General features: G+C 40.7%; 1 protein-coding gene across 10 annotated transcripts in view; it reads left to right on the top strand.

Moving 5' to 3' along the window:
* LOC135090250 (uncharacterized) overlaps nt 1–16,667 on the top strand; it is a 135,278-nt gene that overhangs the window by 105,625 nt on the left and 12,986 nt on the right. For 5 of the 10 annotated variants that reach the window (XM_063986903.1, XM_063986849.1, XM_063986885.1 and 2 more), the window contains 6 exons: nt 5,763–6,493; nt 9,062–9,412; nt 10,205–10,297; nt 11,299–11,421; nt 11,752–11,868; nt 12,635–12,715. In XM_063986903.1, the coding sequence (XP_063842973.1) occupies nt 5,763–6,493; nt 9,062–9,412; nt 10,205–10,297; nt 11,299–11,421; nt 11,752–11,868; nt 12,635–12,715 (1,496 nt within the window). The remainder of the gene's footprint in view (nt 1–5,762; nt 6,494–9,061; nt 9,413–10,204; nt 10,298–11,298; nt 11,422–11,751; nt 11,869–12,634; nt 12,716–16,667) is intronic. The other 5 variants (XM_063986928.1, XM_063986921.1, XM_063986876.1 and 2 more) reach the window with 4 other exon arrangements.

The raw sequence follows: 16,667 nt of genomic DNA, 5'->3' as shown, positions 1-16,667 counted from the left end.
ACCTGTCTCGTGCAAGTAAGTAGAGTTTTGAAGTTATCATCACGGCAAAAATATCATCTTAAACTTAATAAAATCTTATCCACAGTAAAATTAAACGTGTGTCCTCAGAATAGTAAAGTTTAAAGGTTATTATCACGACAAATAAAAAAAAATAATAATAATCTATGTCATGGAAGTAAGTCAAGTTTAAACGTTATCATCACTACAAATATCGTCATAAAATATTGGAATGGCACCCGGATTAAGATTAAAACCTGTGTCGTACTGAAACAGAGATAAATTGTAAAATAACACAATGACAAACCCAATCTATAGTGGGGCGATCCCTTCTTAACCCCGAGGCCTTGTCGAAAAGTGCCCCAAGTCATCGCCGGCCGGGGGAGGGGTGTGGCAGCAGCGACTGAGAGATGGCTTGCGTGAATCAAAGCAACTTTTCTGGTAAAACTTTAGATAGAAGGCTTTAATGAGGGGAGGGAGTGGAGGGACCCTTAGGACATGAGTTAGGACAGCTGGTGGGAGGAAGTTGGAGTCACAGGTGGGAATGTCCAAAGGCTGTGAATTCTTATGAGGGAAAGAAAAACGTAGCGATGGCGTTGTCTGTGTACACCATATGGACTGGATTGGACCGGACTGGGAATTACATTCATGCTCCCTGTGTTGCTGAAGCGAGGCGATGGCGCTGTCTGCTTCAAGATTGAGTGCATGAACGGAGAGGCAGTGGGAGTTTAGATGAATGAATGTGCTGCTCCCTCCGTCCACCCCAGCCACTGTCCGCAGCCAACCCTCGCCTCTGCACTGCCGGTGAGCTTTTTGATGGGATAGCGTTATAGAGGGCTTACACACTGATAGGTAGATTTTAGATAGATCGATTTTTATTGACCACAAAAATACAAAACCTAGATAAAATATAATGAATATAATTTGGGTTATGGTCCATGGTAATATAAAGTCATCAGAACAACGTTTAATAATAGTAAAATAAGAACATGGTTACATTTGAATATTTTGAAAGTAATAAAACTAATATATATATATATATATATATATATATATATATATATATATATATATATATATATATATATATATATATATATAAAGACACACACGTAAAGCCCTCTCTCTCTCTCTCTCTCTCTCTCTCTCTCTCTCTCTCTCTCTCTCTCTCTCTCTCTCTCTCTCTCTCTCTCTCTCTCTCTCTCTCTCTCTCTCTCTCTCTCTCTCTCTCTCTCTCTTTTCCCAGCACAATACAGCCAGTCACCAACACTCGAAATAGTGAAGTAACACCCTTTACTTTTAACTCTATCTGTACCCTAGCTAGCCAGGGCCTCCAATCTTCCTCCACCACCCTCCTTCTTCCTTCTTGGCACCTTCGTTACCCTGATTATAATCTTATTGCCGGTCTTGTGCAATGGAATCAAACTTTGTGTAACTACATGTAACTTTCCCCGTCCCTTTCCTCCCTAAATGCCAAGCCCGTTTCGCCGTGCTTTGGTTATGGGATCCGTAACCACAAGCAGACCTAATGGGAGGTAAGAAATTCCTGCCACTACTGCTCGGCTCTCCGTTTATCCTAGTTTGAGTTTGCTCCCAGATCGTATCAAGTTGTGGCAACCGAAACTTAATCCCTTGCCGCGGCGCTCCGGTCTCTACCTATCTCGCATCATGGTCTGTTTTTTTTTTTTTTTTTTTTTTTTTTTTTTTTTTTTTTTTTTTTTTTTACAGATTCAGTTAGATATACATTCTCTCTCTCTCTCTCTCTCTCTCTCTCTCTCTCTCTCTCTCTCTCTCTCTCTCTCTCTCTCTCTCTCTCTCTCTCTCTCTCTCTCTCTCTCCTCTCTCTCTCTCTCTCTCTCTCTCTCTCTCTCTCTCTCTCTCTGTGCGGTGAAAGTTTTTTTTTTCCCGCGAGAACAAGAATTGAGTTTTCCGGCGCTGCTATAATATTCATTCCAGCGAAAATACACAGCAAACTTTGTGAACTTGTGAAACCAGTTTTTTTTTTTTTTTTACCAATGTATTTTTAAAGGGATTCCAGCAAGTCTCGGCAGGATCGTTAATAATGAGGTTCGCGCTTTTGAGATCCGTCTGCGAATATCCATTGCCGTCAGAGAGAGAGAGAGAGAGAGAGAGAGAGAGAGAGAGAGAGAGAGAGAGAGAGAGAGAGAGAGGCAGAAAAGACATTTAAGTACCTATTTGAGTTCGGATGGGGTAGCCACCTTCGTGCACAAGCGGACGAGAAACAGAAGCGACCGCCACGCAGATGTCGAGAGGTTCGTCGGTTCATTTGCAGCGTAACACAACCAGCCTGTGCTTTGCTCGGTAATACCCGCGCCTCGCAAACTTAACACCAAGGATTAGTAAAACCATGAGCGTGTGTAGTGTTGTATTCACGTTTTTTCCTTTCTTTTTTTTTTTTTTTTCCATTAACCAAGGCTGCTAATGAGTATTCAGGCAATTTACAAATAAAAGAACTGGTATATTGATCTAGTGCAGCAGGAACCAGTAAACGAATGTTAGGTTTTGCATTCCTCGCTCACCTCGACTATTTTGCAAGGCCACACAGAGATGATGAGCCAAGTTCTCAAGACTGTTTCCCATGTTAATAATGTAGAGGTCCTGTTAATCCATCACTGGAACCACAAAATCATCCTTAAAAAACCGTGTCACTTAAACTAGAGCCTTTTGAATATAATGGAGGTGCGGCCTGTACATAGTGTTTCGGAATATGGTTTCCTTGACACCCTCCTGAGCAACCCTGCAGGTGGCGTGGCGTGGGGAGCCCGAAGTGCTTGACCTACTGGGAAAATTCCTGGTGCGTCCTTTTACTCCTTTCCCTTTCTGCGGGCGGGAGGCAAGTTTGCATTTTACGGCGCGAGTCAAGCACCTCATACTGCGCAGCGAAAGTGTGAAGGTCGTGGGTTTGACCATGAGGTGCCTGCTGCTTCTCTTTGCCTCTCCTTTGCCTCTCCTTGCTTCTCCCTGCCTCTTTTTCCCTCTCTCTTGCCTCTCCCTGCCTCTCCTTTGCCTCTCCTTGCTTCTCCCTGCCTCTTTTTCCCTCTCTCTTGCCTCTCCCTGCCTTTTCCCTGCTTCTCCGTGCTTCTCCCTTGCCTATCCATGCCCTGCTTCTCCCTGCCAATCCCTATTTCTTCCTCCATCTCCGTGCTTCTCCCAGCCTCTCCCAGCCTCTCCCCTGCTTCTCCCTGCCTCTTCCGTGGTAGTGAATTTTATATTTTCCTACTTATATTTTTTTTTCTCTCGTTACGTGTCCGTGCACAGCTGACAAACTTGGAGTCCTTACCGAAATCTGAATCAGAATACTCAGTAACAGGTGAACCATGATGATTTTTTTTTCCTCCGTCCTCCTGCGGAATATAAATTGTTTCGTTACTCGTGATACAAATCAGACAGGAGTGGTATCTGCGTGATGATTAACTTTATGTACGTGTTCAGATGTGCCCAAAGGATATAGTCATTGTGGTAACTCGTTAAGAACATTGTAGTAATTCTTAAGTTCATGCATGCTACTCAGAATGGTTAAGTACTAGAGAGTCAGTAAGCATGAGAGGATGGTGTAGGTACACTTGGATAACTCTGTAAGGTTAAGTACTGGAGTGTCAGTAAGCATGAGCCTTTGATTGCCTGAGGTGACGCTGTGGGTACATTTGGGTAACCAGCGGTGAGGTAATCCATACCAGGAGGCGGGGTTACGAGGAACCACCAGACGCGTTTCCGGCAGCAGCGGCGGCAGAACGCTGACTACTGTTCCCTCCCTCCTTAAAGGTGTTGGCTGGGAAGCCTGCTGCTGCTGCTGTTGCTGCCACGATCACCGCCAGCCTCCTGTACCTCGGCGACCCGGAGAAAACCACAGCCGCACGGTCCACATCAAAGATCGTTGGGGAGGGGGGAAGAGGAAGGGAACTTGATCTCGACTCCTTAGAGAGAACCACAGCCACCCAGGTCACAGCAAAGATCGGTGGTAAAAATACTAAGAAAAGCTTACCTCTGCGCCCTACAAAATAACACAGCCACACGGGTCACGGGAAAGATCGAGAGCAAAATACCAAGATAACTGTACATCGACAACCCAGAAACAGCCACAGTCGCACGGTCCAAGGAGAAAGACCTTGGGAGGATGGGGATTCAAAACACTGAGGAATCTACTTCGACATCCCACATAGTACCACAGCCTCACGGTCCACGAGAAAGATCGGTGGCAAAATAGAAAATAAAGGCAATACAGCATCCTTTTGTGTCCTAACTGCAGTAAACACGTCCGATGCCGTGATGGAAGTGCTGCATTGGCCTGGCGCTATGCATGCCTCGCAAACACCCATGTCAGTCTCCTGCATCATTATCCTCACCATGAAACAAAAGCTATTTTAGTGCGTGTAGGAAAATATTCAACGTAAGCTCTTTTTTTTTTCTCTCTCTCTCCATGTTACATGTATTACATTCTCCTGCACTGCAAAATTTTTCGAATTCTTCAGTGTGTAGCATTTTCTAACGTCTTGCAAGATATCACAGTAATGTTTGTTGTGTGTTTAACTCCTTCACTGGTATTTGACACAAGGTTCCTTAATGCGAAACAACGCTGGGACATCTAATTTCTTTTAACACCGCCACTAAACATTCTGCTGCCTATGCATTGGAAAATCTAATCGTTTAATGCATTTCCCTTTTTTGTAGATGTTTGTAAAGAGTGTATGCAGTACTTTTAATCGTGTGAATTCTTGCATACCGCAGTGAAAGGGTTAACTGATAATTTCAGTATCAACTTAATTTAATCATTGTTACGTGCGGACATCTCTACAGGTAACTCACGCGATATTACAGTATTTCAAATCTTTATATATATATATATATATAGAGAGAGAGAGAGAGAGAGAGAGAGAGAGAGAGAGAGAGAGAGAGAGAGAGAGAGAGAGAGAGAGAGAGAGAGAGAGAGAGAGAGAGAGAGAGAGAGTGTCTTTGAACATATTATCATCACAAACAAATTGTATTAGTTTAATATGCGTATTAGAATGTTGAGAAAGGGAAGGGAAGGGGAGGGAAAGAAGAAGCTAGTGTTGGTATGGAGGTTGTTTGTGTGTGTGTGTGTGTGTGTGTGTGTGTGTGTGTGTGTGTGTGTGTGTGTGTGTGTGTGTGTGTGTGTGTGTGTGTGTGTGCGCGCGCGCACACACACTGAATGGAAAAATATCACAATAGCGGTCTAATTAACTGGAGAGGTACGCCAGGTGGGAGTGGGGATGGGTGATTGGAAGAGGGAAAATAAGACTTTTTTCTTTTTTTTGCGGAATGCTGCGTGAGATGAGGATAGAGAAAGGTGGTGGAAATACTTGCCAAAATTTTGTTTTTCCCTCGCAGTGCATGTATTCCACCAACATTTGATCTTTTCTAAACGAAGGTCAGTATTCTGAAACTCGTATGCTCTCATCAAGACTATTTTCAAAGGTCACATACGTGATTTTTCATGTTCTCATGTGTAAATTTCCCATCGGTGGTGCAGAATCTGTGTTAAATTGTGTTTCGAATCATGAAAACAAACTTGAAAATCACACTAACTTTCACTGCCTGCTTCTATAACATGTTGGGAAGAGGTGCTGAAATGTTGGAGACTCTTCTGATCTAAGAAATTGCAAAACTGTCTTCAGGTCAGAGAAAATAACTGAGGAAAATGATTACTGATCTTGACTGTATTATTTGTTCATTCCTCATTCACTGTAACGGGAAACTTGTTAACGTTACCTTTTCTCTCCTTCCAGATGTTAAACTTGGAGAAAGTCTACCTCGCCGGCTGGAAACCAACCCCACCTCTTCATCGGGGACTCAGGGATCCGGCCACACCCACACCCACCTGCACGCCCATCACCAAAACTATCAGCACCATTCCCACACCCACCACCAGAACTACCAGCACCACCCACACCCACACTCCCAGAACCAGTACCACCACTACAAGAGCGACGACCTACACAAGTACCACCACTACCAGGGACAGAACTACCAAAGCAACGGACCGTCTTACTCCAACTACCACGGGGGACACGGCTACCATCAAAACTACCAGGAGAACCCCTCCAGCTACACCAACAACTATAAACATGCTCAAAATCGCGCCGCCACCAACTACCAGGAGGGTCAGCAGCCGCACCAGACCACCGTAATCGCAGACTACAACACGCTCAGCAGTCAGCACAGCAGCGGGAGAGGCAATGGCACTTATAGATCAGGCCACTACGACTTCCAGGATTATCATAACTACAAGAACCACCAGCAGGACTACAAGCATCACCAGCAAGAGTATAAGCATCACCAAGATTATAAGCACCACCAGCAAGATTACAAGCATCACCAGCAGGAGTACAAGCAGCACCCCGAGTACGCCACGTATGACAAGCACCTGCGCCCCCACGACCAGCGGCTCAACGGGCGCCTGCACGGGGATCTTCACCAGCAGCAGCAGTTCTCAGATTCCGAGCTCACCGTGTCGAAAGTAAGTGAGATGTGTGTGCGTGCGTCTGTCCCCCCGCGATGTGTTGGGTTCTGGTCGAGTGTTGGATGTTGAAAATCACGGCTCACGTACCCGGGCATGTGTTGCTGTCGTGGTCGTCGCCTTTCTCTACCGCCTGACTGAGGCCTGTGTTCCGAAACGGTTTGCTGTTTCACCACGACTAATTTCAAAGGCCACAGAGATGATTAGTCGAGTTTTCAAGAGTGTTTCTCCTGGTAATAATGTAGAAATCTTGTTAATCTGCCATTACAACCGTAAAAATAAAATAAAAATAAAAATAAAAATAAAGTAAAAAACTTAAAAACTCATGTAACTTCAATTAGAGCCTTTTGAAAGTGGTCGGGGCGCGACGCTGAAGTGTTTCAAAATATGGTCCTGAAAGACCGCTGAACCGGGCTGTTGGAGGGGACGGGCTGGATGCTATGTTCGGGTACAACAGTTCCTGGTTTTTCAACATCCGCCTCGTGGGGTGCCAAATGTCATTCTAGTATTCCTTGTGATGTTATTGGAGTGAATTCTACAGTAAACTGAACCAAACTAAATCCTTATGTTGCCTCTGCCATTCTAAGTGTGGTGTGCTCAGTGACAACGGAGTAGTGAAGACAGCGGCGGCAGCCTGGGAGCATGAATATGCCATGTGCCATAGTCTAGATTTATGATACGACTTTATGAGGGAAACACTCTACCTAAATGCTTTCTCATTCATGGATTTCTTCCCCTTAAATTTTGCTTGACATAAGTTTTTGTGTGCACAGTGAATGGCAGTATTGCGAGACCTAATGAAAGTATGATAAACAGCGCATGCCTAGCTAGCTGTAGTCTTGTAGCTTAAAGGTCGAATGTTAGAAATGTAGGGCATGGCATCTAGTGTTGAGTTAAGTAAGTAAGCGGTTCAGTACTTGCTGACTAAAAGTTTGCCCATAATTATTGTTGTCATTTCCACTTCATTAGATTAATTTCATATATATAATATAAGTTACTGGCATTACCTTTGCTGGTTTGCCTTCTGTGCCTCCTTCACCTGAGCTGCTGTGGTGCGGCGTGGTAGTGAAGGCGACTGCGGGTGCATTGAGCGGTGAACAGTTCAGATTTGGACAGAAGAATTGCATTAAACACTTCACCGTATTTCTCAAGATTACTGCATTGGTAGTCCCAGCAGCAAAACCTTCCCCGCCTTCACCACTCATTCCTCCCGTTCGTCAGCTCTTCACACTTTTTTTTTCAGATTCGTTTTCTAATTAACTCATTCCCTGTCTGTCCTGATTTTTGTTTTCTATTCCTGAGTTGCCGTTTTTGTTGCCCTGTGTTTACGTATATGTGTATCCTCCACTTCCACGCTTGACTTGACCTTTATTTCCCACTCCCACACTTGACCTGACCTGTATCCTCCTCTTCCACGCCCGACTTGACCCGCCGAAGTCCATTTACCAGTATCAATCCGTTGCAGAAATCACGAGTGTTCAGTTTCATTTTCGTCCCAGTCCATTACTTTTTTTTTTTTTTCCACGTGTTTATGTTTGCACTCCATCACTGCAAGCCTCGAGCAGCGCCTGAATCAAACACTAGACACCTCCGAGGCTCATGTCAGCTTAGTGCATGAGTTTCTTTTAGCGTTATGAGGTGCTGCTTACCGCTAAGAGTTCCCAGTTTCTCTCTCTCTCTCTCTCTCTCTCTCTCTCTCTCTCTCTCTCTCTCTCTCTCTCTCTCTCTCTCTCTCTCTCTCTCTCTCTCTGTAGTAAGGGTTTTTCTTAACGAAACACAGGAATTCAGACAGGCTTTTGAAGAGTAATAATAGCAGCCAGTGATGAAACTTGAAAAAAAAAACGCGCATTCATTTTTTTTGTTATGAGCGAGTTGCATTAGAACGTCTGTGTGTGTGTGTGTGTGTGTGTGTGTGTGTGTGTGTGTGTGTGTGTGTGTGTGTGTTTGTGAGTTGGTCGGTCGGTCGGTCGGTCTCTTCAAGCATGAGAAATTAGCGCATGGTAGAGTGGGACGCTTGGTAGAGCATCATGGTAGCATCATGCTAGGCAGCTGTAGCAGCAATAGCAATGACGTTACTGTTCTGCCTGCAACATCGTGCTGTGGTCTTGCAGTAGCTGCGTAGATGTGGCTGCAGCGTGCAGAAATTTGCAAGTTCCCGATCCTTGAATTTACCAAGCTCTTGCAACTGTCACAAATACCAGAGAAAAATTGTTGTCACTTACACTGATATAAAAAAAAAAATAGATACTTTATTTCATCATTTTATGAAAGATTCTGCAACCCGATAAATCAGATATTTCTTATAGGTGATAATTTAGATGTATGACGTGAGAGTGTTGTCAACTTTTCAGTCTGAAGGTCACGTAGTATCTGTAGTCTCAGAATGCACTAGTGTCAAATGTGTATATCCTCGCCCGTAGAGTATGACCATACTTGAGAATTACAAGACGGCACTTGATGCGAGAGCTGGTATACCTTGCCTTGTTGTGTGCGTTAGTGTTTTGCGCGTCCGTCTTGCCAAAGAATGAGTGTGGGGGTCTTACGGGGTGTGGTCCCCTCTCTGTCCAGCGGCGTGCTCGCCGCACTCCGAGCCGTGCGGGGGAAGGCGGGCGGCCTACATCCCTCCACACCACTCCGCAGCACACCTTCTCCTCTACTTCTCATAACACCGTTCCGCACCATCACCATCACCATCATCACCACCACCACCACCTCCACCGCCAGCAGCAGCAGGCAGCACTGACGGCGGCACCGCCGGGTCAGGATAGCGTGGATGTGCGGGGTCTGCAGGGACTGAGTGCTGGGGAGTTGCTGGGCAAGACTCACGAGGAGTTAGTATTGCTCCTCATTCAACTCCGACGCCACCACGCGGCCCTGCAGTCAGCGAGGCACCACTCCCGCGTCGAGAGGGACTCCCAGGTACGGCTTCGTCACCGCCGCAGCACAGCATCCTTGTTTGCCTTCTGAGGATGAGATCACAGATTAACCAGACTAACGCGAGAACGGCCACTGGTAACAGCTTGGCACCCTGGTTATCTTTTTTTTTTCTATTTGTTTATTTTTAAACAAACAACTGAACTCGAAAGAGATAGTTTGTCCTTTAGTAGCTCACAGAAAAATAATAAATGGATGTAGAAAACACCTTGAATGCGCAGGTTGTATATAGACCATTTTTATTTAGTTTTTTTACTTTCGAATATTATAATGCTTTTTGTGTACAGTGAGCAGCGGCATTGTTATTTTTTTCTGTAATATTTATGCACCTGCACCTGTTATGATTTGCTTTTGCCACCATTGATCTTTATGTACAGTACAAATGTATTGCGTAGTTATTTTCGTCTCTGCCTTGCTCTTCTTCGCTGCACCGGGTGATATGCATGTTAGTAGTTCCACTGTGCATGATTTTCTGTAGCTTGTGTCTTTATTTATTTATTCTACCCAACCTTATATTATCTTACGAGGATTTTCGTCTTCAGGTATTCTTTTTTTACTGTACTGTATTCCTGTGTTGAATCTGTATGTCTTACCTCTCTCTAACATTTAAACTAATAAATAAACCACTTAAAAATGTGCATCAGCCTTTGAATTGTTTTCTGAATCTGTTGCCATTTTGAATTATATGAATTTATGTTTTTGTAACTAAGTAGTCGAACCAAAACAGTGGCTGGTGTTTTGGGTGAGCCAGTGTTCCTAACCGGTGCTGTCACACAGGCCCGCCTGGCACAGCTAGACGGGGAGCACCGTGACGACCACCTGCGCCGCCTGGCCAGTCTCAATCACCACCTGCACGACCTTGACAAGCAGGTACTCATCCCTGTCACAGTCCTGCACCATGCCTGTCTCCTCTTCTTGGTTTAATTACCTTCTTGTAAAGTATCGCGCTACATAGTTGCCGCCGGTGGTACGTGATTTTTTTTTTTTTTTTTTTTTTTTTTCTCCATATTATGTCTTGTCATTTTTGTAGATAGTCACTAAATGAACTTTATGAAACATCCACAACTTTCCACTTGCTCCATTTTACGTGTTATAAATTTGCCGCCACATGCGATGCGTCCCTTCTTTGGAATGAAAGTAACACAAACGTCATTCATGTGTCACTTTTGTAAGACAAGAGATATCATTATGCACTAGTCAATTTTTATAGTTTTTCAAAGAGCAAAGTCGAAAAATCGCAAATTCTTTAAATGTAGCAACATCCATCTTTAGATATTCTGATTAACATGAAGAGGAAACGGACAAGGACAGGCCGACAACGACAACTGGACAGATAGCTTTACAGAATGGCGACTTGGGAATGGAAGACACTTGAAGAAGACATAATAATTGGAGATACTGAAAAGAAAGATGTCTGGGTGACATTATGATGGTATGCTGTGGTTGCCAGTTACTTTTCTTATTTCCAGAAGTATGCGTGAATCAAATTGGTCGTGTGTGCACCAGTGACTTGGACACTGGTGAGGTGGATGCATGGTAACATTATGTGCTGTGATAGGACATATTTGAGATTGTTTGTGTTTCTTATTTATGTTAAGTCACAGTTTTATGTGTAAATTCAAAAAGCATTTTCTGAAAATGGTGAAAGCGCATTTAGGTCGTATTTACATATATTTTTAATAATGAACTTTTCTTCTTCGTTGGTCATTGCAGCTTCGTTCCACAGTATGAAATTGCATATGGTTAGAAAATTTTGTACGTAGAATATTATGATATACCGCACTAATTAATATATGCGTAATCTTTAACAATCACTAGAAATTGGACTGCCTTGCGCTTTCCTCCTTGGTCACTGTACCCTTGTTCCGCAGTACGAGATGGGCAAGCCTCTCATCAACCTAGTGGATAACATGGTCAAGCTGGGGTCCCTGTACCGCGGGGGAGACTCTAGACTGCCCGCCCACCAGGACCCGCGAGCCAGACCTTACTATCAGGTACGTCACCACACACCTGCCAGGGCAAAGGCTGTGGGATAGACGAGAGAAGCTTTTGTGTATTTTTTTTTTTTTTTTTTTAAGGTAATGTGACATGAATGAATGTGATTTTTTTTTTCACATAAGGGAGACAGACCAAGAACCAAAAATGGAAAAAAATATAAAAGCTTATTTATATTGTCATCTTCAAAAGACACATGAAATCCAAAGACAATCAGCTATGTTAATTATGATTGCTGGCATTTGATCAGTGTGTCCATACAAACAACTAGGTTTGTGTGTCTAATGAGTGGTGTATTCATGCCCTAAACAAATGCCTTTGTTCTGCAGGTAAATGGCTTTGATTCACTTCAGTTCTCTCGAAGAATACAAGAAAGAAGAATAGTGGCTGAGGATTTACAGCTGCAGGAGCATGAGTTGGCAGCTGCAGACCAGAGTGACCTGGAGGTAGGTGGCAGCTGGATGTTGGATCTTGCTTGGCTGGTGTGAATGTCTGTTGTTTTCACATTAATTTATTCTTTTTTTTTTTTTCAAATCTCATTTAATAAAATCTATGAGGAAAACAACAGAGCATTTCTTGTACTTCAAAATTGCATTTGTTTATTCACTGATCCATCCAGATTACTTTTCAGTAAGATGCATAATTACTAAAGTGAATTAGATACTCCCCTCATTTACTGCTTTAAGAAATGTGAAAATTTAATTTTGTCCTAAACTGATTGTCTTGTTTAATCAATTACAGCTAAAATTATGAGTTTTACTGATGTAACATATAAACAATGTTTTCTTTAAACAAAATATTTTATTCATGCTTGAACATGTGTTCACAGTTTTTTTAGTATTTTTATACATGTTTGATTAATGTTCATAACTTTAAAAGACTTAAATGTCATTTTACTGAAAATTTTCAAAATTTCATTTTTTTCTCGCATTGGATCACAACACTAGCATGAGTCCTGTGTTTGGTTGAATGAAATAACACTCAATTTTAATAAAGGAGATTTGAATATTTGCTTTATTCAGTATTTAGATATGTTCAAATTGATTTTTTTTTCTTTTTTAGCATATTATCAAAAATTTTATTTTACTCATTCACTTTGTAGTGTGTGTGTGTGTGTGTGTGTGTGTGTGTGTGTGTGTGTGTGTGTGTGTGTTATTCACATGTTTTTGTAATGCAGGCAAGTGATATGACACAGTAACATTGAACTTCCAGGGAAAAGTGATGCAATTGTATAAGTTGGACAAGAACCTGCACCAAGAATCACTGACCATTCAGAGCTTGCAGAGAGAGAAGGTTCGAACACTGTACATCCTTCATTTTTAGAGTGACCGGACTTGACTATTTCTCTTTTGGGTATCATATGGTCATCTTTGTTAGATTCTGGGCCCTCTTTGGTGCTTCTTTTTTATAATTTTAAGGCGAGGTTTTGAGGTAGTATTGACACTCTAATGATATTCAGTTGTGCATTATACTTACTCAAAATGTTGGAAAATCCTTAAAGTGGTGTACTACCCAAACCACTTGTTGCTTCACACTGCTAGTAGATGGTTGTGTATCACTGACCTCTCAGCCAAAGCTGTCATGAACTTGTAGGTTGTGTCTAACCCTTCAAAATGTATATACAATACAAATATACATTTATTCATGCATCATTTCACATGGTAAGTCAATATCATGCACAGGATAACAACATACATGTGTGCATCCTTGCATATGTTTTGGTACATTCATGGTCAAAAGTCACGTAACCTTCTGTACTCACCTCCACTGTGTTTATCCTTTCCCTTCAGTCATAAGTGCTCTGATCAGCTGGGAATACACCAATTGTCAGGTTTTTGAGGAGATTGCTAGCAAATCCGACAGGACTTAATAATGAAGGAAAGTATCAAATACAGTGGAAGTGAGTGAAGAAAGTTATTGACTTTTGTCAGTGACTATACATATTTCATCATGAGGTTGAAGGCTTTTCATTCCATTAATATGGGCTGGTTTGAAAGTGCCAAGCATAGAATTTAAGCTTTGAACAGTTACTAACCGATTAGGTGATTAACACAAAAGATTCATCTGCTGTCTACCCTTACCATGGTCAGTTCCATTACAGCATCGTAAGTGTTGTTCCATCTTTATCTGAGGACTTAGCTAATGTCTTATGTGAAAACTCAAAATTTTCTTCTCTAAAGTTTTTGATGTCTTAGATCCTGTTAATTTAGGAAAGGTGTGTCATTTCTTGTCCAAAGCTCATTTTTAGGTTCACTGAAAATCACATGATCAACATGGAGAGAGAAAAAAAAAAATGAATATAAGGTGGGACTATTAGAAATAGTCCATATATCACCTGAAGTACCAGATCATCCGTGAAATTTTTAGCTCATTCTCCTATCATTTCCTGTAACTGTATATTGATTATTGATTTAATTATATATATATATATATATATATATATATATATATATATATATATATATATATATATATATATATATATATATATATATATATATATATATATATATATATATATATTTTTTTTTTTTTTTTTTTTTTTTTTTTTTTTTTTTTTTTTTTCATCAGCTTTATTGGCTACCAGTTTGCCTCTTTATATTGTTTGTTGACAGTTTGTCCATCTGGTAAATAGTTATGACACACAACACTAGAATAATCAAGAAAAACAGTCAGCATCTCCTTGACTTTATTCGTCACCTCTCTCACTCTGAGGACTTGAAAATTTCCACTGCAGCAACCAAGCCATGCATTCTGGGATGTACTCATACCCCACAGATGACCACTAGTCATCACAGTCTTCAGGAAGTCAGGATCACTGTTGGCACATTCCATCACATCTTATGTGATGTCGTGGTGGAATTTTTGCTCCCCACGCAGTTTGTGATGAAGAAGCAGCTTTGGTTCAAACTTTGCATCCACTCTGTACATGCCCAGCTGTTAAAATGACATATGAAGAATCATTGTTAATCTCAATGTCATTAACAAGCTCTCAGGTAATTAAATGGTAGCTTTTTTCACTTATTAAGTGCACTTAACAAGTGGATTTCACCATGTTTATGGCTTGGCAGGATGCTAGTCACTGTCAACTGAGTTTCAAACATCTTTAAACATTGTTTAACCTGTGTAACCTTCCTTGCATTCTTGCTGAAATCTTGGTAAATATAACAAGGTGTTTCAGCCTAAACATCATTTAGCCTTTGGCAAAACTTGATGCTGCAACACTACTCAACATGCATCACACCATCATCACATGTAAAGTGGGAATGCGAGGAGCATGTTTTACACAGCCACACACACGAGCTGCCTGGCTGTGACCGACTAATCTAGCATGGTTGCAAAGAAATAAATAAATAAAAAAATAAAAAAATTACATGATTTACTACCAAAGTAAGCACCACTCTTGCCTCTCAGTCCCAGCTGGTTTCTGAAAAAAATATATATGATTTTTTTACGAGACATAGATTAATATATGTGAGACATCTGCAAATCTTCTTTTGAGTAATTTCACCTTAAAACAAGAATATATAAGATGGAATAGCACTGCAATTACAATCTTGAAATGGGCTAATATTATTCAGTTCCACACAACTATATTTCACTTTCACTAACTTGTCAGGAACCAGTGAAATTGCTTAGCATGAAAATTATCAATTTGATGACAATCTGTGCTTATATCAACCACTATACCTAGAATGAAAAAGTACTCTTTTTTTGGGTGGGGTGGGCTTTAGTGATAACTTCCATGAAGAACTGATGAATTATAAATACATACATAAATAGATTATAAGAATTAAATGGATATACTGAAAATAAAGTGGTAGATAACAGGTGAATATTGGTTTTCAGATGATTGCTTAACAGTATTGCTTGTATATAAAGTGATATTTTGTTTCTTCAGTATTTGTTTTTTGAACACTATAGTACCTCAGTTATCAAATGACTTGCCACCCTATCCCTTATTATTGCAAGACACTTGTAAGGTATCTAAATGTAGCAAATTTGTTTCTCTTTGACGTTATTTTGAACATTTTCTTGGTTTAGCTGCTTCAATCCCCACAAGACCTCATTGTTTGCTGTAAGAACTTCACATGTAGGAAGTTTTAATTTCTTATCATTTTCTCATGCTTCTTGCTATTTTGATAAGAATTTGGAAATGTTTTCCTCACCACTCGTCATGTTCTGTAATGTATTATATACAAGACATACATAGCTTTCCATGACAATTTTATATTGGCCACATAATATTTAAATTGATTGTAAATGGAAAGCTTATAGTCCCAAACCAATCATTTACCAAACTTTTCCCATAATTCTGATATTTGGTTGTATTGTGGAAATTCATACTGCAGAATACTGTATTAACATCAACTTTTAATTTATCTTGAAGACCTTGACTTCATCATTGTTTACTACAGGCAGAAAATCCTTTAACTGGAGTTGTAAAATTCTGAAACCACTTGATATGAAAGTTTTGAATGTTAATATCATTGATAATTTATTAATTATTTTCATGCGTAAATGGTATGAAAAAAAAAAAAAAAAGCTCAACCCATGATTGATTTCCCTGAACTAATTCAACTTCTAATTGGCTCCAGAATATAACCTTATCACAAATAAAACTGTATTTGTGTGTACATATATTTATTGCCAAATCTGGAGAAATCAGAAATCTAGCCCTGATCATCTCAGATAGAGGATTCTCAACCCTGTATTTATCTAAGATACTACTAATTTCCTTATTCATTATGTGGACAGATGCATGCATTTGTCTCCTGCATGAAATAGAAAATAGGAAAAGATATGCTTGGAATGTTGTGATGTGCTGCTTTATATGGTTTGGGTTTATTTGCATATGCAAGTAATGCTTTGGGTGACGTATTTCTGTGTTCTGCTGTTTTTGTCTTCCGTGTGTATATTGATATAGTTTTGCCGTGAATTTATTCATGACTTCAGTTAACAGTTCCTGCTGATTAGTTCTACAAGCTTTGCATTCTTTAGAAAGTATCACATTTGAAGTGATGAAGAAGGCTTTTATAAGTTTTCAATTTATAGTTATGATTACACATCTACACTGAGTAAAGTTATGGCTATGCATATATATTTAAGTTGCATAGGTTAATTTTTTTAATATATAGAGAGGACTCAGAACCCAGAAATTATATTTAGTTTATCAGATTATTCACTGATGAGCTGAAAAGATTTCTTTGTGATACATTTTTAGGATGAGAGAGAAAATGTTTAA

The sequence above is a fragment of the Scylla paramamosain genome, chromosome 3, assembly GCF_035594125.1.
Source record: "Scylla paramamosain isolate STU-SP2022 chromosome 3, ASM3559412v1, whole genome shotgun sequence".
Taxonomy (NCBI): domain Eukaryota; kingdom Metazoa; phylum Arthropoda; class Malacostraca; order Decapoda; family Portunidae; genus Scylla; species Scylla paramamosain.
This window is presented reverse-complemented; position numbering and strand designations above follow the sequence as displayed.